Here is a 26,086-nt window from a genome sequence, read left to right as displayed (position 1 = left end):
ATAAAAACTACCCGTTGTTTATTCAAGGCACGGCGTGTATTCGAGACCAGGCGTTTCATCGAGGAATTACGGTATATAGATTAATACATATAAAATGATGAAATGTAGAAGTGTATAGACATGGAAAGATCATATAGAAATGGCTCAGCAAACAACACTGATGTCGAAAGAGACCTTATACATGTACACACACACACACACACACACACACACACACACACACACACACACACACACTAATATATATATATATATATATATATATATATATATATATATATATATATATATATATATTGTGCCTGCAGCTATACCGCTAGGATGACTTGAGTCACAGGAGGGAATTCACCTGGGCCTGGCGGTGAAGGGCTCGGCGCTCATATTAATTGCCTTTCATTTCACAGGTGACAAGTAGACAGGGACAGAGCGACTTCTGAGTCGGCCCACGCTGCCCGCGGCAAGGGAAGAGTATATGAACATTCCTGGCACCCTGAGTAACACGCTACTCTATGACCCATGTTTGGACGATATTAATCAGTTATATCAACTTCAAAACACTTTCTATTGGCGAGACTCACCCTAGGGACACAACAAAAGGCCGTTGGATGTATTATTCTATAACTCGGGCGTGTGAGATTACCAGTTGTGTTTATACAGAAATACCCGCGAGTTATTTATTTGGGCGACTTTATTTTACAAAACTGTTATCTGGTCAATAAAACTTGAATTAATCATCTCATCGAAATATCTGAGAATTAAATTTAAAGTTTCCTTTTTCAAATTCCTCTACAGTTCGACATCAGTTGAGTGACACGTCCTGCGATTCTGCTGTCAGTTCTATTATCAAATCGTTTTCTTGAATAATACACTCTGAAAGTGCTACTGAACAGCCCTGATCGCTTCAAGCCGCTGTCCAGTGCACAGAAATAGCCCCAAATCGCCTTTCCCCTCAAATACCCGAATTGTTTTGTGTCATTTCACACTCCAGCGAGTACAGTTGGTCTTGGTAAAAAGACCCTCATAAATATTCATGAGTCTTGGAGCTTCACTGAGCATGCCCAGGATGAAGTTGGGAGCAGTGTTAAACATGGCGGCGCCGCGACGGCTTGTGCGAATCTGGGCTCCGATTTTTCTTGGATATTTATTTTATTTTACCGATATATCATATGCCAGAGAAGGTGAGTGGGCAATTATTGCATATCTAGCTACATGTGTCTTCAAACTAGTTTCTTACAGCCTTTGTTTGGAGTTGGCTCGATGTATGGAAGCGTCCGAAGCGTTGTGATCTCGCCTACCGCTGACAGGCATGCTTGACGGATATCACTAACGGGACCAAAACACTTGGACTCCTGCAGACAGCGACTGTTTCCAGCGAAATCACGGATACTGTGGAAGTGTGTTTATATACCAGTCTGTTCGATCAACGTGGGAAATATAATAAGAATATTCAAATGACGGATTGTACCAGAGGACACAATCAGCGACGGGACGGTCCTATGTGTATGGATTCTCTCGGATTATCTCATATTCTAATCCCTCGAGATTGGGTGTTTTACGGATTTATTATGTGCTCATATTTTATCCGATGTTTTCGCAACACCGTTGATTCGTACGTATGCAACAAAATGTGTGGTATTTGAAATCAGTTTTCGTAAAAAAACATAAGATCTACTCGCTGTTAAAAAAGCGGCACCGATTTTGTTGCTTATGAGCCGTCATAACTCATTTATACTTCTTCGATGCTTATTCCAAAGATATGCTACTCAAGGCCAGCAGGTATAATTGAATCCCATGTATATTCCCGAGATAATAAGCTGATTGATGTGACATTATATGCATCAAATGTCGCGAATTTGCGTCTCGAATTAGATCATACATGAAATGAGTGGGTTGCGCGTAACAGTTTGCATCCATGTAGGCCTGGTGTAGCCTAATCACGAATGTTATGCATTTGTAAATAACAGTCAGTCCCGAAATGGATTAAACAGTGAAACCGAATATATTTTATGTTGATTATAGTGAGATGTAAACATTCAAAGTAAAATTTGGATGATGGTTTGGTCTGACAACCATCTACTTCATATAGTTTTCCTGGGGTTTTGTGTTCATCCGTTTGTAGGCCTTACTAGGCTATAGAATGTAGCATCTAAAGTTATAGAAATTCTCTGTAACAATTTACTCATAGAAAGACACCATGAATTTGTCCACAGTCTTCCACTATTTGATATACGTAACGTTTACCAAGAGAGGCAGCAGAATTCAATTTGTAGTTTGGAATTGAAATAGTTAAAATCAAACAAGGTTCCCGTTCTCCTTTCAATCTTGTGTCAATTGTTACATGGGGGGGGGGGGGGGTGGTCTTGCTGAGCAGCAATCTGAATTCTGGACTGTTGTGTCTATTGTAACGCGAGACTTACAATTCTCTCCCAACAAATACTCCACCCCACCCCATACACTTCATTTAGCAACTTCTAAATCCCTGAGTACCGATGTTTCTTCCAGAAGCTGAGCTCAACTTGCAAATAGTACTGCAGTAACCTGTATGTAAATTTTTTTGGTTGGACTTACCTCTAAAAACAAGATTTTGTGATATTTTCTTTTTGATCTTTTCATTGCAGGAGAAATGAGCAGGAGATTTTAAGAAGAATAATTACACTGAATCTGTGCGTCCTGACAACTTCTCAGATTACACAAAGTAATCAGCTGACTGTCAATGTAGCCTTTCAAAAAAAGATATTTTTGTAGACTTCTAGGTGATACTTTATAATTTGTGAAATATGTAAATAAATATATGTGTCTCTGTATTTAAAATATGAAGTAGTTTGACAAGAAATTATCTCTAGAATTCCCCACAAGTGCTAAATGTAGTTGGTTTGGACTGTTATATTTTGTCAGAAATAGTGAACTTTTTAAAATCACGTCGCAACCAAAATAATCACCTATATGTAAATAAACTCTCTTGAATTTTGAATGAAGTGAAGAGAGTTAAAAAGTATCAGGACGTGCTTTTGGATGTTTGCATGTCTAGTGTAAAGTTAGAAAGGGTTGTGGGCAGGTAGGTGGAGAGTCATTAAGTGTGTGATGAGGCAATTATTGTGAGCTGCTACCGCCCCCTAGTACTGGCAGTAATTAGGGGAACGTCCCAACGGTAAGGCAATGCTCATGGCGCACTGTAAACTTAGAGCCTAAGTGTTACCTCTATAAATTGCGCTATCTGCCACAGTAGCTGAATGAATGACTGAATGCAGGCACAGATATGTAAAAGTCCAATGATGGGTTTCATACCTTTGCTGCCCTTCTTGAAAACTAAATAGGATTTTGGTTTCATAAATTTGTATTCCTGTTTTATGTCAATGAAAGCTGTTGAAACATAGCTGTTTTTGCCTAATGCTTGCACAGTTTGCTAATCAAAAGATATTTTTATCACATCCGTCTGTGTGTAACTTAAAATTTGAACAGTTTAGAAACTTTGTGGCTCTAAGGATGGTTTATTATTACTTTTCTTGTCACTTAAGATATCTTATGAAGACTTGACCCCTACCTAGGTTTTACAACGTTATGTTTGTATCATATATGTTGTGTGAAATGAAGTACATTGTATAGAACAAGCCAGAGAGATGTGATATATCAGTAACAATGGATTTGTCCACAGTTCCAAACTATGTATGTGCGCTTTCTTTGCAAGAAAATTGGGAAACAGTTGCTAGTTTGTTCAACATGTTCAAAATTGGAATTTTCATACGTTCTTATTTACTTAAATTTAGATGTCTTTAGTCTTATCATTGTATGTTCTTAACAATACATTAGTGCAGTGATATAAAACTAAATGCTAAAGCCTCACCTTTATTGGCTCTGTTACCAGTGAAATGCAAGTCACCTCCTCAAAACCATCCCATTAGTTGTAACTATACAGTGTATGTAGAGACAAGAAATTGGAACTTAATTTTTAATGTGGAACTTTTACTGACATTTTCTGCAGACTATAGAGTGGAGCCAAATATCAGCCTCTGAGCAGGTCTAGATAAATCACTCATGACTAATGTCTTATGTCAGAACTGGGTAATTGTTGATCTGTTCTAGATCTGAACTGATGTATTGTACCCTAGTTTAGTTTCTCCTGCAGGTTAAGTAGTACAACAAATCTCATTAGCTCTATTGTCTCCACCAGTTGTCAGGGGAAGTGTAACAGTAGAGGAGCATAATTGGTATAACTGATCAGGTATCCATAGTTGAAATGTCAGCCCTGTCCAGCATCCAAGTGTACACTGTCATCCCTTCTTACATTTCAAGGTACTTTATTGAAACTTTCCGTGATTGTGGATTGTTTGCAGTCTTGGCAAACCATGTAATGCCCCGTTGGATAGGCCGTAATTTGGGGTGTATTGTGTGAGCTTCTCTTTGACGGTGTGTGAAAGGCTAGGTCCTGGGATGACTGCGCTTTCTCCACACATTCCAGTGCAGGTCTTCTTGCTTTGTTCACACTTGGGCACCTACCTCATGGGCTGGCTATTCTCAGTGATTACAACCTTCTCAATGCTTCCCAAATACAACTTCCATTATGTGAAAAGCTATGAATACAGGTTGCGACATTGGTGTATGGCTTCCTCTGACCTTTTTCGTGATTAACCACCGAACATTCCCTGTAGGTGGGTATTATGACAGAGTCTGTCACCATCTGCCTAGCCTGGTTCTTTGTGAGATTAGAGAGCATCTAGTTCAAGTGCTTCCACTACAAAATACTCAAGTCTTTATTTGCTAGCCAAGAGGTTAGAGGGTTTTATTGAAGTTTGTACTCATTTCCATATTAAAACTTGGCTTTTTGCTTCAATAAATATGGTGAATGTACAGGTGTTTTCTTTTCATAATTTCTCTATAAAATCTTGATGTCACCACACAAGTCAACATTATGCATATAAGTGTAACAACTGATGATGAGTAAATATCTGGTAAAATTGCATAATTTTGATATTTCAGATTTTAATGTTAGCACCCATCCACACCAGTAACCTCTTCTGTGTTTCATTTGAGTACAGTTTCCACTCATTCAGATGTTGTCTTCTGTCTATTTGAAATATGATATATGTCTCCTTGAGATGAGTACCAGCTATCTAACAGTTGTGACCATGCATATCATCATCTCGTTCATTGTGTCCGTAACACACACACTTGGGAATACTGTGATTTTTGCATCTCACTTAATCTGCAGGTTTCAATTTCGCTTGGGTGGGAAGATGTTTTACTGATGCTGAAAAATTAGAGTTGGTGTTTGCTTCTCCTCTGCCACAACAAACATGCAAATTTCCTAAGTTTGCTGTTCCCTCAGCCACTGAGTACTTCCATACGATCAGGTCACCAGGCCTGTCCTGGATTATGTTTTCAAGGAGTGAATAAATTTGATTTGCAAAGAGTTAACCAGTGCAGAGAGCTGGATGCTGTGCAGGTATACATGTGGTAGTGAAGGCCCATACTGAACTATCAAAGGGTGTTTTGAAAGTTCCAACAACGGGACTTTTTTTCAGGTGAAATCACCAGAATATGTCAAGATTACTTATCTATAACTTCTTCACTTGTCAATTACAATAAGCAAGGATTATTAGTCTCCTAAGGCTAAAATTGTGCTATTACTTCAATCACTTACTCAGATGGTACCCTGCAGTTGGAAGCCAGGACAATCAGTACAAATCAGAGTGGCTATGGCAACAGTTGATTGTTGTTTTGCAAATGAGTCTTACACGGTTATTCTTTGCCCTAAAGTTAAAAAGCAACAACTGCTAATTTAGGCTGTGAAAGCCACAAAATGCCAAGTTTATGTTTTACATCAAAGAGATTAGGTATTTGAGTGCTGTCTTATTAACAGGCTGGATAGGTTTGACATACCAGAAGATGACTGAAGGTATTATGGAGAAACTTGAATATCATTGTCATTTCATATAGTGTGACCATGTTAAAATGTTTAAAGATGACTTTCAAATATAATCTGAGTTTCTATCATGTAAATAAAGTAACATTGTTAATATTATTTATGAACTTTACTTCAGGATGTTATTACACCAAATACTGATCTGCATAAAGGACCCATTAAATTCCTGAGCCATATCCATTTGCAATCTCATATGTCATAATGATAACTTGTACCAAAATTAGGGAAATATATGGTTTATCTCCCTCCCCCCCCCCCCCCCCCCATTCACAACAAGGTACCATGACATTGTGGCAGTGTTTGTGTGTTTGTATAGCACTAACCTCAAATCAATTTAGTGGAGATCATGACATTTAAAGGTGAAATGCCCTATCTCCCAGTTTGGAGGGCTCATAAACAAAAGGTTATGGTGAAGAATAATTTATGGCCATGGTTCACATAGACTGGGTCAGGGAAGCTGACTGGAGTTTTCATGCTAAGGACTTTGAAAAGGGACTCCCTATGTGCTCCTACTTAATATGTTTACCAGACGTTGTTAAAGTCACTAGAGATTGAAATAGCAGGACAATAAATATGTTAATGTCTGTACTTCATGGTAGACACACGCACAGAGATTTTTCTTGTAATTGTTTATTTTGTTAAGTGTGCAAGGATAATATCTCTCTGAAACTGCTATTAACATATTAATCTTTACAGAAGTGTGGATAAAAGGCTAAATAACTGAACATGTTGATTACCTATACTTAATGCATTTGTCATTTGGAAAAATGATACTTATTCCATCTAAACAACATTAGCAGAATCTACTTAAATAGTCCTAGTCCGTCTTACAGACCCTGATACAAATATATATCAAATTAGCCCATGCAAGTCTATAATGTTTGGCAAGTCTAGATCACTGCAGTATCAGGAAATGAAGAGAGTCACTGGGCTCCTTTTTATTATATTTGTATTAAGATAACTGAACAACTGTTTTTTATGTAAGATGTGTTCATTTCAGAGACTAGATGTTAGTCTAGAATAGTCCCTGTACTATTCAGAACAATTTGGAGAGAAAACATATTGCTAGGTTTACTATGCTAAACCTTGGCTAGAAAGCAAACAGGTTTGTAGGCAATTGTGTTATAAATGTCACCAAAGGTGAAAATTAGCTGTAATTTGTACATAGTTAGGGGTAATCTCCTTGGTCTAGTGTTAGAGACAAGTGGCTACATTTGGAGGACAAAGGTTATTATAGGTTTAGGTCAGCTTTGGTGGTTCGGTTTGCTTGGAATGCAGTTCTGACTTAATTTCACCTTCTTGATTTCACTTCATTAAAGTTGCAGGTGGAATGTGAGTGTATGGAGATGTTTGTTTGCATGAGGTGCCATGTTTGTTGGCATATGTTTGATAGCAAATCATATATATTTAATTGATGAAGGAAACTTCATATGGCATATTGGGTTTCAGTTTCAATCCTCTGTCCTCTGTAGTTTGCTGCAGGATGTTTAGGTATTGAACTGTATACATCTTGGGATTAAGATGTTTTTCTTTATTTCATAGCACACATTACAATTGTAAGTCATTGTAATGACATTGTTTTTGTCTTTTTCAAATACAGAATTATGTATTTGGCACAGGTTCTTTAATTTACAATAGCTTTCGTAGTCATGGTAGTATTTATGTTGGGTTTTCTATTGCTGTAGTCAACATAAGAAATCAATCTTCAGGGTTAGAAATTGGCACTAGTCCTATAGTCCTTGCAAATCTGCCCAATAGTTAAGGTATCACAAGGACTAGTAGATGTTTGTCATTTTTAGGGGTTTTGCTATATATTATCATTATATTCTACCTACAGCTCAGGAAATACACATCAGTTAAAGTCTCTTGATTCCTGATGTTGGAAGTTAGAGGATCTTGGACAATGGAGATAATAAGACAATTTAAAAAATCTATTTTGTAGGGGAAGTGACTGGCAGCTTGTCCCATGTGATTGTACTGACAGTGTTATTTCTAACATAACTAGGTCCTTTGAATGCCCTTCAAGCAGGTATGGACACTAGAATAAGTTGTCATGGTTTTTGTGTTGAGGAAAAAAAACCCTACCTCTCCACAGGGGAAATATTAGTTTCAAGTGTGAGTGCTTGTAATATGATTGTATGTTGGGAAACAGCAAAATCAATGTTGGTGACTTTTATCGTTTATTTTTAGAAACACAACAATCGACAGACATCCAGTCCGCTTTTGCCATGAGAAAACAGGGTTTTGTTATCAGCCAGTCAGATATATTTTTCTTGGGTTGTGAATGAAATGAGATAAAATGTTGCAGCAATAAAGAGAACTCGAACAATGTAGAAAAGTGGCAGGAAGGGTCCTAAAGCTATATTACTGTCTTTTATCATAATGTGAGGTGATCATATCTCTAGACATAGAGCAGTTCAGCATGTGATACATATTATGTATTCCAACTATCTTGACAAATAACATTGTGTACAGGCTGTCAGCTATTCCGAGCATCACCTGCCCTATTGTTGTTGTCAAGCCTTTTAGTTAGTATTGGTCCTCTAAAGTTCACCAGCTTGGATTTTGTGACATCTTATATTTGTTGGGGTAAACAAGTTGTGAAACTTATATTTCTGCACACGAGATGGAAATGCCCATTCACTGGCCTCACAGGGTCTCCAAGCAGGGTAAACTTTAGACACATGTACAAATACATGGAAATTGAAGGTCTAGTGGTTGTTTTCTAGGTCTCAGTTTTCTAATACCTGATGCTAAAATGTTTGCTTAAGATGTTCCTGGGAGGGGTGCATATGCTATAAACAGGTAAGGCAGATGTTTAAGCATACATGGATAACAATAAGAATTTTAAAATTTCCCACAGACCACTATTAGAAATGTTAGGTTTACCCTTCCGGATGTCTGCCAACAAGATTACTTTTGATCCAAAAAAGGTTTTTTGAAATGTTTGTCTTTTCTCCTTACATTCAGTATTGTGTTACACCATGTGTGTTAAATTTTGTCAGTGTAGTTAAAAAGGTATTACAAGTCATTCAACCATTCCCGTTTCCATTAGGTAACTATTAGTATATACCGGTATAATGAAATTACTGTTATTGACCTAGAAACATGTTTGCTGGGTCAATATTCAAACTTGGTGAATGGTACCATGTGAATAATAAGCAGTTACTTCAGAAACTTTTAGTTTCTGCATGTATTGACTGTACTGTTTCAATTTCTAAAGCCCTGGTCTATTTTATGAATCATGATGTGCATTAAACACATTCATTATGTTCATATTGTCCTCATTTTGCATGTGTTCATCCAGTCTACTTGTGCGAATGTACATTCATCACTGACTTCATATAGTATATCATATGTAAATGTGCACTGTAGGTACCAGGAACTTAATTTAACCATGCTGGTTATGATTTTAACTCTGCCAGCATGATTGGTACTCAAGTCTAATACAAGGAATTTCAAAGCATTTAATGCACTCTTTATATTTCTTAAATGAATATTTTTTTGAATTATTCATTTTATTTGTTTATTTCATGTAGATGTAAGTGTTGCCAGGATGATTGTTGTCGGTGCTTTGATTAACCTAATGATAATACATTATTTTCATATATGCTCATGGTAATCATTGCTTCAGATATTGTATATTTCGTATGTTAATATTAACTTGTTCATGCTGTTGACACTTAAAGTGCTTCAGAAACTATCGAAGAAAGAAAAATGAGTTTTGATCTCAGTCTGTCTGTGGTGTCAAGTTGTGATGGTGATGAACCCATCCTGAGAACATATATCTCATTCCCTGGTTGTTGGGGAAATATCATTCTGCTCCAGTTGCTGTTGCAACACAGATATCAGAAGAACTGAGGCCAATATGAACATGATACCAAATGCAGAATATTTTGTCAGCCTTTTGTTCTCACGATCTCAGTGTTTGACATTTGAAAGATTAAATTGTCATGTCAACAGATAATTCTCCTGTATGAGCATGAAGAGGGTAATATCCAGTAAGTGAATGTGACATGTTTCAGAAAGCATTTCAATGCAGTTGTTAGTGCAAAGGAAATACACAGGAACATAATTACATTTTATTGAACAAGATTAAGTGGGGTTGGTTTTATTGTTGCAAGATATATAATAAAGTCAGTTTTTGGGTTTGCACAATTTAAAGAATGTTTATTCTTTAAACATGTTTTTCTTGAATTTAGCATTATGTTTATGATATTATGCCATTGGGTTATCAGCAAGAGAATACTGGTTAGCTTCAACTTTGTAATTTTGGCTTTGATATTTGAAAAATTTGTTTAGGTATACTGTAATTGTCATTATGGCTGATCCATTGATTATGATGGACAGTGAAAGTTGTAATCAGATTTTATTCTTATTAGTTTATGCCACGTATGGTGCTTGTTTTGTTGTTGCACATAAAATTAGTAAATGAAAAGGAGAAGGAGATACTATTTCCACTACAGATACAGGAGGCGGACATGTGGTTGGCCTTGCATCTACTGCAATATTGATTGTCAGTGCTTTGTTCAACACAATATTGTCACATTAGCTGTGTTTAGAGTGTATCTGCCCATCTGCTGGCTTTGCAAGATAGGATTTTTCCTGCCAGTACATTGATATGAGTGGAGTATTATTTATCTTATTTATCAGCTTTCACAAGCTTCAAACCAATTATGATGAATTTAGATAATAATTAAACAACATGACCAGTTTGAGAATTGATGGATTCGAAAGGGGTCTAGAATTTCACAACAGAGTGAGTTTTGATGTCTGTTGATTCTCAAGGGATTGGAGAATGATTATGGGGAGGCTACTGGGGTCTCATGTGACATTGCTGACCACTAAGGCATGGAGAAGGCTTCATCGTCCTGTGGCACACTGTCACCTTGCCTTGATTACCTCCCCAGCAACATATTGATAACTAGCTGTCATATATTTAGAACACAAATGTCACAATGCTTCCTTCTGATTAATCTTTTCACTTCTTTGGGAGGGGAAACTAATTTTCGTATTTACATGAATGGATAAATATGTTTTAATTTATTCTGTACACAGTGTAATGGCTTGTTTTCACATGTAAAGAACATCTACACAGTCTTTCAGTTCATATTTGAATGAATGCATTTGGCTGTGGTTTTTGGCAATTTCTTTCTTGTTCTTGGTATTCATCTGATGCCCTGACTGTTTTCTCAAAACTAGTTTTGTGCTTCAGTGTTTTGCTGTTATCAGTGCACAGGATTCTGCTTGTTCAGTAGACAGAGCAAAAACTGCCAACAGAATTAACAAAAAAATGAATATGTTAGTTTGTGCTGAAGTCCTATGATTTGTGAGGCAGACTATTGTTGCAGCAGTTTGGGTAAATCTGGCAGGTCCTCTCAATCAGCTGCTCACTAATTGCTTTAGTTGCCAGTTCTCCTTGAATTTTGAGTTTGTATGTAAGCAGATATGTGATTTTGAAATATTTTGAATTCCAAAATTTCCAGTTGGATATATTATATTGTGATGAGCGGATAAAGAATTTGCAGTCCTGGTGTGTGCTTTCCATGAGCCAGCGTGGTGACCTCTGCATATTTCAGTGGGAATGAACATAGCCATCATACTCTTTCATCAATAGTTGATTGGAAGTATTCAAAGAATTTTCTTTTGTGATCCAGCTGCATGAATCACCCTTTAAGATTGTAAGACAGTTTAGTGAAGACTAGAAAGATATATCCTAAATGCAAGTACAAATGAATTTTAAGAAATAATCATGATTCTTCTTCATCTTTGATTTTATATGGCAAAAGATTGTACCTGATTTCAGAAAAAGATGCGGAAGACCATGATAGGTTTGGACATGTGAAGTAATCAAGACAAAATGACTACAAATTATTTACATTTATGCAATAGACAAATCTGTAGAGAATTTTTATAAATGATTAACATGTATATATTTTGTTCTTCTCTTTTACCCACCACCCTCAAAGGCCATTTTGTCTGTAAAAAACCCTCCCTCCACTGCAGTTTTCTATTTCAGCCTACACTTTAAAAAGAAAAAATAGCATTTTATTTCTCTCAGGCCTAGCACTTTGAAATTTTTTGTTTTGCAGTTTCATTTTTAATTTTGATAAACACAAATGTTTTGACAAAAGATTAATGTCATCTAGATAGTGAAAGAAAGGAAACCCTATGTATTTTATACACACCATTTCCCAATAATATGAAACCTTCACATATATGTGGGAGTGTGTGGGATGTCTCTGTGTGTCTGTCCATCTGAATAAATATTAATTATTGTGTTATTTCCAGCAGCTCTTTCATATTTACTAGGGCCGTTACGATTCACTCGCGTATTCGGTGAATGGAACCGTATCCATTCATGAACTGAATTTGTTATTCGTTGCCACTAGAATCAAATATTTATGAATATGCAATCATGTGCATTTACATACCCTGTACCTAAAATGTCCATAAGAACATATGATATGCATAGGTTTCTTTAAAGACAACACTCTTATAATATTTAATTTGACAGAAATTTGGTCACTGGTCATTGTAGCATTTGAGCAGATACTAAGACTAAGTATCTGGACAAGTGCAGTATGTAAATGTATAATATAGATAATTAACAAACCATGTCAAATAATTTCTGTTGTTGTTGCCTCACTGATCATGCTGAATATGGCAAATAATACATCAACTGCAGAATTATTATTGTATTCGTGAATTAATATTCGTATTCATTACCCTATATTCATGATATGAATCGTATTCGCCTCATAGGTTATTCGTTGCAGCCCTAATATTTACACAATATGTACAGAAAATGTCTTCTCTGTAATTCTCTTATTGGCTCCTGTTGATCTGATGCTTGAATGATCTATGACATATGAGGAAGTTAGTATTACCAATATTGGCCAAAGGAACTTACATTTTGACCATTATTTGTATTGATGCTATGGTGATGTTGACTGTATGTATATATATATGTATATGTATGCAAAAATAGATGTTGTCACTTTACATCCCAAATTATTTTGATAATAGATAAAAGCATATGACATTAACTTTTTACTGCTTCTCCTACCCTTGCCCAAGCTGCCAAGTTCTGAGGGTATGTGGAATAGTGTGACTGTGCTCAAATATCCATGTATCTTTGTAATCTACCCAACTGAATCAACAAATGAGTTTATTGAAGCTTAGCCGCACTGCAAGTTTGGCATTCCTCCCCACCACTGTGCTTGTGGTATCCACTCTGTACTCTCAACAACTCCAATTTGCTTTAAGTTCTAACAGCAATGATATAATAGCTAACACATATCGAGTTACTCTTGAGATCTGCAAATATCAGAAGGGTTGCTAACAAAATACATATATTTCCACTCATCATCTGTCAGAAAGTGTCAGCAGCTTTGTAAATATCTGCCAAGATATACAGAATTCCTAACATCTATCTTGAGTCATGACAGATATGCAACTAAAACAACATATAAAGCAACATTGAAGTGAAAGATGATAGGTTTTAATATGTGAAAATAGAATGGGCAATAATTGAACTTACCACATATTTTCTTTAACTTATTTTAATGTCAGCTTATAAGCTGTGATTTGGTAATACTTGTTTTGTCATCAAGTTGCTACTTAAGGGAGAAAATATGGCGTAAACTTCTTCCCTTTGCATGTCTGGGTTGAAGCTTTTCATCAACAAATCAAAATGAAATGAACAAGGGAGGAGTAATTTTTCATGGACGCTTCTTGTGAAATCATCTCCGTTGTTCTGGACGTGGTCTTGTTTCTTTGTTACTGTTCCTGTATGACATTGAGGAAGATACAAGTAATGTTTCATCATTAATCCAACCTGTTAGTCACTAGACTTGATTACTTTTTAGATAAATTTGAACAGTAATTGATATGACAGCATTATTCCATCTTGCCTGGAGGATTATGGGAAGATATCTCCCTGAATGAACAGATGGTAGCCTGCCTGACCAGTAATGTAATATTATCATACAAAATAATTCAATTTATGTGACTACTGATTTTGATAAATACTGTTGGTGATAGTGAGGGATAATTGTCCTAATCTGGTACTTGGGCACCTGGGCCATGGCATCTCTATTGTTGTGTCTCTTTCAGACAGTCATGCAAATGAATTGTTATCTTTGAAGGATTAATTGATACAGGGTTAGTGTGGTGTTCGAAGAATACCGTGAGGAATATTTTGACAAGTTTACCAATTTGATGTAGTCCTCTCACTGATTGAATTCACTGATCATTCTCAGCTTGTGTTCTTGATACTGTTGTTTAGTTTACTGTTGAAAATGGTTATTTCAGTTCCTCCTCACTATTTGCACTCACAGTTCGGGACTGTAGCTAGCCAATGGTCTTTTCATTAATTTGATTACATGTCTTAACATTCAGAGTTGGTGACAATCCAGAAGTCTGGTGGACAGATCTGTTGTTGATTAAGTCCATGGTGGACAATAGCTGGGCCTGTGTCATCAGATTGACCTTGCCTTGGCTGATTATGGACCTGACAGCTTGTAGCTGACTGTTGCTAGCAGGACTTCTTCTTATCATAGGGGGAAACCAGTTACCAGTGCCCCTAGATTAACTGCTCACCAATATAACTTGTCATTTCACAAGCTCTTTTAGTATCTCTCACAACACATCTCAGTGTCTGGAGATTATATTGTTGATAAGAGAACGAAGTATGTAATTTTGCTAGTTTTTTCAGGACCCTGTTTTTTTTAAAATATAAGCAGTTATAAACAAACCTTGAATTTTTAAAATCTTTATGTTTATATATATGAATACACCTTGCACATTTGATCACTATGATATGATATTCACCCTAAATGAAAGCTTTTGTGTGAGAGAGCTATTTTAAGCTGTTATACTGTGTAACAAGTGTTTGTTGTCAACACTAAATTCCTCCCTCAGCCCTACTTATCATATGACATTGCTACAAGCCTAGTGGCATTTCATTTGTCAAACATGACGAATTGATCACCAGCAGCACCAAGTGGCAACGCAAACCCTAAGAGGAATGCGGCATATAAACTGATCACATATTGAAAGTGCTGTTCTCCAGCTCTCTGCTTTGTTGCTACTAGACTGGGGGAATGATAACATTCTACATCAAAGTTCCCACCAAGGGATATGTCAGTTTAGTTTCTTAATCACATGAGACAGTGAATGAAACATTTTCTGAGGCGATTGATCAGTTAGTTTATGATAAGAAACTTAGAGCTGGAGGCCTATTTTTCACCAGTGTCATCTACAAATGAGTTTTTCATGTACCCTAGCTGCCTTTGATGGTATGCAGTAACTAGGATCAACGCCAACTGGTCACATTGTATTGATTAATTCGCCTTTTCAACTTGTCTTATTTTATATCAAGAGCTCTTGTATTTGTGCTGTGATGACTTAAAACGAACCATGTTTAGATATATTAAAGGAACAAAGCTTTGCCTTCTGTGTAGAGTATTAGTTAAACTGTACTCTTTCTTCATTGATTTTATGAAAATTTAATACTTTTTCTGTATGGGAATTAGGTGTTGATCTATCTAATTATCAACCTGTTATTACATACCAAAGGTACCTTGCAGTATCAGCAGGGAGAGCCATACATTGCTGAGTAGTCTGAAGTGAACATGGTGAAAGACCTCCACTTTTGTTGCTGTTTTAGGAACACAGACAGTGCTGCTATGCTGAACACAGCACTAGGCCAGCCTGTCTAGTTTTTGTGGGATCTAATTTTACACCCGGCTTAATGTTGATGGCAGGAGCATTTGTAGCCCAAAACGTTAACATCATCTTAATATTTGGAATGGTTCTGCTTGAAGTCATTCTGGATCTAGGAGAACACTACTCTCCAGCATAATGACATTTAGTTATTTCATTGCTCTCAAATTGAAACTGAATATTTACATGAGTTTGTGTATGATGAGTAAATGAAATGCTACCTTTTCACATTGATAACTTGCAAATAAAAGATAAACAGTTAAGTTGTAAAGAGCAGAATACCTTGTGAATCAGGTTTTAGTTTTACTGATCTACTGTCTGCAAGTTGTTATGGGTGTGATACACAGCCACCAGACCATGCTAAACTAGGGGTGGGCCCTATATATGTGAACATAACAGTTCACTGAACAGTTCGCCTGTTGTTGACTGGCATCTGCCTCATGGGACCGGACTAAGCCAATCTAATCAGTGTTTAAAATGGCTGCCTGTCAATTATATTTTAATTGAACTAGTAATCATCATATCTCAATACTGAAAACATTTTGCAATCAGTATGTTTGTAATATTATCTGAAAACTTAAACATGCTGTGTTCATTCTAGCGTGCAGCATTACCATGTCTTTTTCAATAATGACACAAGAATTATCACCCACATGCTGCAGTTAGGAGCCTGATTTCTAATACAAAGGAATACTTATACTTCAACATGCATTATATATTGTGACACTAACATTTGTCAGCATACTTTGTTTGCCTGTGTTGATATGGAAGTGAGCAAAGCAAGCTCCATCACAATGTGTGGCACCTTCATAACACTTTCATTTTATGACACGGGGAAGGAAGTAACAGCGTTAGGAGCTTTGTTGCAGTATCTGACACGTAAAACAGGTTGTTTGATTGGCTCTTGTCACTCATGAACAAACTGACATTTGGCTTACACCAATATGGGCAAAGTGTTTTATCTGCATGTGCAAAAATAGAAAACACTGGTAGCGTCAAACAACGAAAGATGCAATTGAGTATTTAACTGAAACAAAGTAGGGGAAAAGGTGGTGAATCTTGCGATTGGACAGTCGAAGGCGGACCCTCCTGTTCATTTGGTGATCTACTGATCAGCCATTTACAGCTTTACTATCATGGTAGATAAAACATTGTCCCAGATCGACCACTTTCTCTAAGAGAAGTGATTGGCACTATATTTTTGGTGTTTTTTTTTTAACCAAAATAGGAACTTAATGACTTTTGAATGTACATTAAGCACAGACAATCAAATTCAGTCAAAAGAAAAAACTGTAAATTTTCTGAACAATCACCCTGCCATGCCATGCTGATAGTAAGGATCACCAAGTACCTTGTGTCCCCTTTGGAAAATGACCCCATTTTGTGGTCACTGTTTTTGTTAACTTAAATGAACACTGTATCATGTTTAATGCCATTTGAATTAAATGAGAACCATCGAACACACCTTTAAGAGAATATTGTCAGTTTTGAAGTACTTCTGACCTCTGCCTTTTCTATCATCAAAGTACAAAGTATCAAAGTACAGTAAACTATGGTTAACAAACTCAAAGGGGACACTAATTTTAGTTCGTTATAACCGTTGTTCATTATAAGCATATGTACAGCATATACAGCAGTGGCCGGGACAAAAAACAAACAAGTTTGTTATAAGTGTGTTCGTTATAAACGTAGTTTACTGTACATGGATACAGCACTTTCCATTGTTTGTAGTCATATATAAGACCTAATCCCTGATTCATGTTACAGCAGCATTGCTTGTACATGTCTTATTAAATGATATATATTGTCCAAAACTTTATCTATTGTAGGCACTGGCTCTTTTGCTGAGCAACACAAAATAACTTTAGGGCAACCCTTGATAGTAACTGTGAAAATCTGATGAATTCTCAATACAAGATGTATCTGTGTTCATGTTGATATGTCTACAGTGTAATAGCTTGTTGAGTGAAGAAAGAGGGCATTTCCCCTGGTTTTACATTACCTGGCTGGTGTTTTGGTAGAGAACATGGTGAAAACAAAGAGTTGAGCAAGCTGGGAGTGTTATAGAAGAAGCTTGGTTTGCTTCAGGTCTTGTTGGGAGGAAGTGAATAGTGGGCCTACCCCCTGTGGAATCTCAGAAGAAACGGACTCTTATGTACATGAAGGTCACCACTTCTCCACACATTATTTGTTTCATCCTGTTGATATTTCTGACTCGAAAAAAGTGTCCCGGTTGCCTATCAATATGTACCGGTATTTGATTTACTGCAGGTATGAAAAAATATAGCTGTAAGTCGGTCAGGCTATCTATCCATGTTTCTTCGCAGACAAAAGTCAGGAAAGAGGACCTCATTTGGAACTCTATACTCTAAGCCAATGAAATTATTTGAACAATTTGACTCACTTGTATCAATACTGTTTTAAGTAATTTATTTTTCTTTGATTGGAAGCTACAGTTCCCCTCCCAAGTCGAAACATAAGCTGGATTTACAAGCTCAATCTATTCTTAGGAAAACACAATTTGAATACTTCATCTTTCCTATCACCAATATTCAAAGAGACAATCAAATCTAAATTCAACTCCCTCTTCAAGGAATCTCTTCAAGATGTAAATGCAACAAGAGACACAGGAAACAAACTTAGGACATACAGGATAGTCAAATGAAATAAAATTAGAACCCTATCTCAGTCACTGTAAAGTAAGAAAATATCAAGTGCACGTTTCTTAACTAAGATTAAGTAACCATAAATTAAATATTGAACTTGGAAGACATACAATGCCACCAACCCCACTACATCAGAGGCTATGCTGTACATGTTCAACCATTGATGACGAAAAACACTACTTACTTCACTGTTTTAAACACACTCAAGAAAGAAATATACTCTTTGAAAAATTATCCAGACAAAATGTAAATGTAAATGTCCACAGTCATGAAGACAAATTATTTCACTACATCCTGTCAAATTTTGAAGCAGTCAATATCAACTGTATTTGTTTCCATATCTATCATTTCAAACAATAAATACCCCTTTATAATCAACTGTTGACATTATTTGTATAATAATATCATCAAATATGTAATATTGATTGTTTTGTTTTTGTATGTGTCTACAGGAATGTAAATTATGTATGTCTGTATATATACTGAACCAAATTAACTTCACAATCCTAAAATTTTAACATTTTGACCAGTTATCATTGTGGGCCCTTATTGTGTATTTAAACAGTAATGGCCACGTATTGTCTTCAGATAACACCCGTTTTTGTGCAGGTGAATCGATCAAAATCATGTGCACAGCACTAAAGTGGCAAAAGTGTTTTTTCACGTGCAACTGGTCACCTGGCCATAATACCGCACATGTTTTCAGCCATACTTGTTAGCAGTCATTAACAAAAAAAGAAAAACACAAGAAAACAAAAGTCTTTACAGCCATTTGTTATACCACGCCTTTCAAATGTGCAACGTGAACGTGCCATCGGCATGTTGCAGACGGGATTGTCCGTAGCTGAAGTCGCAAGGACGATGGGTTGTAGTCGACGGACTATTTATGATTTGCAGACGCGTCTACATCAAACGGGTACCACCGCTGATCGCCCTCGGCCAGGTCGACTACGTGTGACTTCATATGCAGAGGATCGTTAGATTGTCTTACGTCACCTCCGTGACCTATTTTTGACGGCTACATCAACCAGAAATGAACTGTTTAGGGGTATACTGAATGCGCAAACTGTTCGAAACCATCTGAGAACTGCTCACCTTCAAGCACAACGGCCATACTGCGGGCCGATTCTGACTCAATTACACAGACGTCAACGTCAATTGTGGGCACAGCGACACTTACGATGGACTCAGAAGAACTGGAATCAAATCGTCTTCAGTGATGAATCCCGATTTAATCTTCGATTTGCTGATGGTAGGGCGAGGGTGTGGAGGCGCCATCATGAACGTTGCGCCCAGTGTTGTGTACAGGAAGTTGACAGATTTCAAGGCGGAAGTGTCATGGTGTGGGGTGCTTTCTGTGGCAATGCACGTTCCAGGCTTCTTGTCATCCGTGGCAACCTCAACGCTGCTGCTTACCGCGACAAGGTACTGGCACCAGAACTTCTGCCTTTCATGCTTGGAACAAATTATGGTTACCACCGTTAATTAAAATCCTTCTTTGGAATTTAATGATTAAAAATTACCTTCTCTGATACATTTGTCAGTTGTATATCATATATGGGATTACTTTTAAAAATGTGAAGTTTTTAATTTGACTCAGTATATGTATATATGAATCATAATGTCTTGTATATTAAAATTGCATCTGTCCCGTAATGGAACGTTTCTGCAATACATATTATCTTATCTTCTCTTATTGCTTTGTGCAGCTAGTTACGAGGAAAAGATGTTTTGGGTAATGTGAAACCACTATTCCTTGTGTGCATCAGCATTGGCTCTCTGCAGTGTAAGTTATGAAGGCTTGGATGACAAGTTTAGCGATTATGTTTCATACATGGTGACAAGAAATAAAGTTGTCTCTGTAATGATGAAGACACCTCAATACAACTCTTGCATCGGTGTAGTTGGGTTTAAGGAAAGTCTGTTGATTCTGTTCATGTTGTTTTCAGTTTACTGTCACAGATATATTCAACTTCATATACATAAACTACTGTTTCCTCATTGGGGTTTGTGTTGCATTACTCCGCTGTATAATGTTACTGATTTTGTCATGTTGCCTACATTTGTTTTTGTTGTTGATGATTATATAGGTTGCCAGTGAAGTGATGTATATTGTTGATATACATACCTGTGTGAGATTTTCAGATTGCTGCAGTAGGTGAGGGACCGTGTGTACACACTTGCATGTCTTACCCCAGAGCTACATGACTTATTCCCATTTGTTCAACATGTTCAAGGAGAACACCAATGGGCAGCAACTTGGCTTGTGGTTTTCACTGATTTCTTCAGTATTCATATACTGCATGCTCAGTGATTCAGATTGTCACTGGCCGTCAGCAATTGCCAGATTAATAATGAAAATGTCAAAAATATTAAAATATTTTCCATGAATTGGTCAAGTTGGTTAACGATATATGAACCTGTGGAATTCACCACAATCTGAAATACGCTATTAAAAACACATAAGCAATTCTTCCCTGACTCCATGATCATTTAGTCTTTTAACCCAAGGGCTTCAGAAGACTTTTACTTTGGCATCTCAGCCTTTGAACAGCTTTCCTAAACACTGTTTGAAATTTATAGCTGCAATAAGTTATCTAACTGTCACTGTAATCTGTGAGAGAAGGTTTGGATAGTAGGATATAAATGCATTTGGTTGATGGTGGTGGGAGCTCTCTGTTGACAGGTATTTCCTCCAGCCAGTCAAGAGGAACTAATGCACATCTGACAGCAGGGGACACCATTCAGGCCTACCTGGGCCTCATCAAATAGATTCAGTTTATTTACAATCTACTCTCCTGCTGTGGCAATCATTCTTTTGACATTTAATCATTGGTTTACTTCTGATTTATAGAAGCTGTGTTTTCAAAATGTAGATTGGCTAATACAGGTTTGTTTACATTTGTATGTCATTGCCATTTGGTGCAGATAAAGTTGAAAGTGATCACTAAGGACCCATGTTCCTTCTTTTGATTAGGTGTAGTTAGTTGTAACAGCATGGGTATATGACCCACTCGTTCAACAGGTGACCATTAATCTTCATACCCTGTTGTAGTCAGGCACACATAATACACATCTATATCTGTATCACATAAGTAGACAGAGCTTTCTCACAGTAATGTCAGGCACACATACTTGGACAAAATCGATGTGATGGAGATTTCTGAAGATGAATGCAATTCGAACACCTTGTTATCATGTCAGAATAGTTTGAAGTCTCTGGCTACGACAAACAATTGCATGTCCTCTTTCGGTAAAAACATTGAGTTTCTGAAAGACAGTCAGTGCTTTTTGGTTATTGATCAGCACTGTCCGTGATATTGGCTAGCATGGAGGGTGACATAATCGAGTTGGACGGGCAATTTACACTGAGTAGCGACTGTTGTTGGCTGGCCTACCAGAGGAACCCTGAGTACTGAGAGGGAATAAATTGTGCATCTTGTGACAAAGCTGAAATGATTTCTTTCATTCATTCTTCTTTGCATGTGCTTTAACATTTACTTCTTACAGGTAATGAATTGTTTTGGTTGGAGGATATACAGTAAAAATGACTTGGATGGTTTTTTGTGTAAATGTGTATAAGATAAGTGTTTTCAGTACAACTACTTCAATATTCATAATAATCTATATATCAAGTAAGTCAACAACGACATTTGTTCTTTGAAGAGTTAATTACGAAATTTGCAAAGCAGACTGATAGTAAGAGATGAGCATTTTCACACTCTCCCCCACCCCCCCCCCTCCCAAAGATTGATTTTCGCATAGCTATCAAGAGTGTGTTTTGTATCATTTTAGCTGTTTCATTGACTCCGAAGTACACACAAATTTATTGTGAAAGTTTGACCTATTTTCTGTGGCAGAGATGGGTTGTTTCCACCTGCATGAAATGGCTTGGTCAAATTACCATGTTGTGTATTGATTGCTGTCATGGCCGTCATCGCTAACAGGGCGAGTCTTTGAACCTTAGCTGTCAAAACGAAAAACGGATTTGCTTAAATTTAGGATATTGGTTTTGAAGAATTTGTGTTAAAAGCAAGTGTTTTCCATTTGCACAAGTGTACGTTTATGACTTCTTCAAAAACATTTGTCATGTCTAAGGGTGAAACAATACGCTGAAACTCTCATGAACGACGAGACAAAGACCTGCATCGCAATATATGATGATACAAAATACATATTTTTGACTTTCTTAATGAAATAATAACTCATCGAAGTAGGGATAAATGTGAGCTTGAAATACCGCTAGCATCCAGCAAATCAACTGTACAATCATTATAGCCAACTGGTACTTTTTGTGATGGAACAGTTAACAAAGAAGAAACAGTCAGTCGCTATTGTTTAACTGATTTGTATACACAAGTATTTCAATTCATAGCTTTTATTCTGGTATCGAGATACATATTGTATCGTGACCAGTGTATGAGATATGTATCGTATCATGGCTTTCTGTAGTGTTGCAGCCCTAGTCAAGTCAGATGTCTTGCCATGAGGTATGAGATGAGATTATTCATAACCCTTTCTTTCCCAATATGTTTAGTTCATGTACAATACACAGGGTTTTTTACAGGCTTGAAAAAGCCTTGAATTTTAAGGTCCCTCTTGAAAAGCCTTGATTTTTAGTGTCAACCTTGAAAACCCTTGAAAATTAAAAGCCTTGAAATTGTTCAAAATGACATATACTTGTTAATCAGAGTATTAAAGCACTCAAAAAAATGTTCCAAAGCAGCGTTATAAGTTGGCACTAGTCCTGTAGTCCTTGCCAAACTGGCCAATAGTTAAGGTATCCTAAGGACCAGTAGATATTTGTCATTTTTAAAGGTTTTGCTATATGTTATCATTGTAAGGACTAGTGGACTAAACATGTTAGTTTCTACCACTGCAAAGATGTTTAAGTGAGATGTATCCCAGTGATAGACCCTGAAGAATTCATGATAGACTTAAAAATCTTTTGTTGGATGAAAAATAAATGTTGTTGGAAAATGTGTGATGGTCAAACTACTTTTTAGGTCTTATGACTAATATATAGTATGATGGTTTTAGTAACATATTGACAGAATAAGGCAAATAGCCCAACTAAAAAAGCCTTGAAAATGACAGTTGGGGGCTGTGTTCCATATCAGTATGAACACTGAATAGAATACCATATGTACTAAAATTTAAATCACTTGATTGTCTGGGCCAGACTTGATTAGTTGCACCTGTCAGTAGAACACTTACTGGACTACTGCAGTTGCCTGGACCACAATGTGTACTAAAAGTTGTCAAGCATGACTGTGATGATACATTTGTTTGAAAAGTAACAGTTGAAAGAAGAAAACTGACTTTTTGAATGTCATTTGATCATATATTAGTTAGTGTATGGAGTACCTATACTACCCAGTAGGAATTATGTCCCTTAGTATGCAAGCAGTAGCTTAATCTCTTCATAGAGGTACAGCCTGTACTAAATGACATCAGACAGTAATTGCACATGAGGGTGTGAGTTTCATTTGCAATCTTTTTAATTATTTATGTCATGTACACATCAGCCACATTAGCCAGGCTGGATGATGATAACCTTCCTGTTGAGATTCCAGATACCTGGAGCACTCATCAGGCAGACTAGTGTGGAACATAGTATGGCTGATCCAGCATGCTCACTTCATGTCAGGACAGCTCACGTGAACATAGTCCAGGCGTAAAATATAATCATCAAATTAATCGTTATTATCATGATTATCTTGAATATAAATGGTACATCTTCAGAATACATTCTGCAGCACTCCATATTTTGTCATCAGTGATTGGAGCTTGTTCCTAGCTACATTTATTTGCACATGATACTCCATGATTCGGAAGGAAGGTTCAAGGTCAAATTGTAGGTCACAGCAGTATAAGGACAATTGACAAAGAGCACTAAATTGTCCATCTTTGTTAGTGTGTGCATCGCGTGAGAAGTTATGGAATGTTATTGCAGTAAAGGTGTGGAAAGAGATTTGCTTGGCAGCTCCCAATTGCACAGCCAGATCAATAGAGCAGCTAGTCATTGATTCTGTTGCCACAATTTATGGATCTCTGAAAGTGGAAGCTATTGGCCTCATGTAGGTAAACAAAAGAACTGGAAAGCAGTTCACTATTGCAGTGGAATGGAATAAAGCACAGGATTCCACAACCAATATTTGTGTAGGAATCTTCAGTATTCAGACCAAAGTGGAAGACTCGCCCCATTATGAGGCATGTTTATTGCAAAAATAGAAGTGGCATTGTTAACCTTGTTGCTAGGTAGATGTGGAGCTGGAACTGATGGGACAGATTGATTCTTTACTGAAATCATAGAGGTTGAAATTAGGAAGAGATGAAGACATGTGAAAAAATATGCAGAAAAGCTTTTCCTCATGCACACTATCAGTTCATGCTATCACAACTGTTTAGTATCATTGGGATGTTTTTGTTGAGGTATAATGCTGTGTCCTGTACTTCTCTACATTTTATCTGAAACATAAACACCATGTTCATACCCCACAGCGAACTCATTTTGCAACATGTAATAGGCTTTGTGTTGCTTATCCTGCAAGAGGGCACTACCTACCTTGTGTCAGTGATAGCACCCTACATACAGTACATATCTCAGCATGAGGACAGTTACACTGGTGTCTATCCATACACATTGATACAGATGTGCATTATTTGCTTGTATTATGCATTGAATGTTGTCATTTATGTCAATATACTAGAATAATACTCATTGACTAAAATGAGTCGATAATCTCTAATGAATCATTAACATATTATGTTTTATGTCATGAACCTATGTTAGATTTCCCTCAAGATTATTTGCTGATAGAAACATCCTGATTTATTCAGTTCAAGAAAATGAATTACGGAAAAATAGATCTGTTGAAAAGAAGACCCTAACCCATATTATTATTATTATTATTATTATTATTATTATTATTATTATTATTATTATTATTATTATTATAGCGTAAGAATGAAATGTTTAGATGAAAACTTGAGTCCTTTCCTTATGACATCATTAAACTCAGCATAAGCTGCCCACTATCAGTTTTGTACCTCAGAATGAGTGTTAATAGGTGTGTGTCAGCTGCTGCTTCGTCCCATGGCAGTATGTGTTACTGTCATTGCATATTCCTTGCCAGTCTCAGATCTAGAAGGGATGCAGATCTGCTTTATCTCAAGGTAGTTACACCATACACTTCCTCCTCCCATGTTTCAAGTGGAAAGTAATCCAGCATTTTTGTTCCCCACATTAATTTCAATCGGCCGTGATAGCTCAATTCAAATTTGCTTTCCACTAAAGTCGCATTCTTCAAATGCGTCTTATCGAGTGAAGATGGGGGGTAAAATCAATTCCAATTCGGAACGATGGCCCAACATAGGCAAGAGCAGATGAAATCCTGTGAATTGGTTCCTTAATAATATGATTATTCTATATTGGCTCAGACTTCAAAGGAAAGTTCTGAGAGACTCTGGGAAGTATTTTGTCAAGTTTTGTTGATTTTGTGATTTTGGGAGCAGCAAGTTGATTGTATAGGTCTTTGGGTGGTCTCAGCTGCCAGGACATTAGCAGATACTGGAATATGTCACCCACAGATTATGAAAGCCTGCACACGCATTCTTAATATAAGTTATTTTTACCACAGTTTTCTTCAATTTGGGACAAGTCACCAAGCAATAACAAGTTACCATGGTCAGTTGATAGTTTTCATGCCAGTAACATTGCAAAGATACTGGGGCAAGGTACTTTTACCTCACAAATAATTGATTACTT

At 36.8% G+C, this 26,086-nt stretch overlaps 1 protein-coding gene across 1 annotated transcript in view; it reads left to right on the top strand.

The window, feature by feature from the left end:
- Positions 1–1,079: 1,079 nt before the first annotated feature.
- Positions 1,080–26,086, top strand: part of LOC139470737 (ephrin type-B receptor 1-B-like) — a 114,778-nt gene continuing 89,771 nt past the window's right edge. Inside the window, 1 exon segment of the mRNA XM_071253014.1 lies at positions 1,080–1,178. Coding sequence (XP_071109115.1) covers positions 1,088–1,178 — 91 coding nt within the window. The 5' untranslated portion in view covers positions 1,080–1,087.

The sequence above is a fragment of the Haliotis cracherodii genome, unplaced genomic scaffold, assembly GCF_022045235.1.
Source record: "Haliotis cracherodii isolate W230 unplaced genomic scaffold, xgHalCrac1.p SCAF_21, whole genome shotgun sequence".
Lineage (NCBI taxonomy): Eukaryota > Metazoa > Mollusca > Gastropoda > Lepetellida > Haliotidae > Haliotis > Haliotis cracherodii.
The sequence above is the reverse complement of the archived record's forward strand: the minus strand, read 5'-3'. Positions and strand labels throughout refer to the sequence as shown.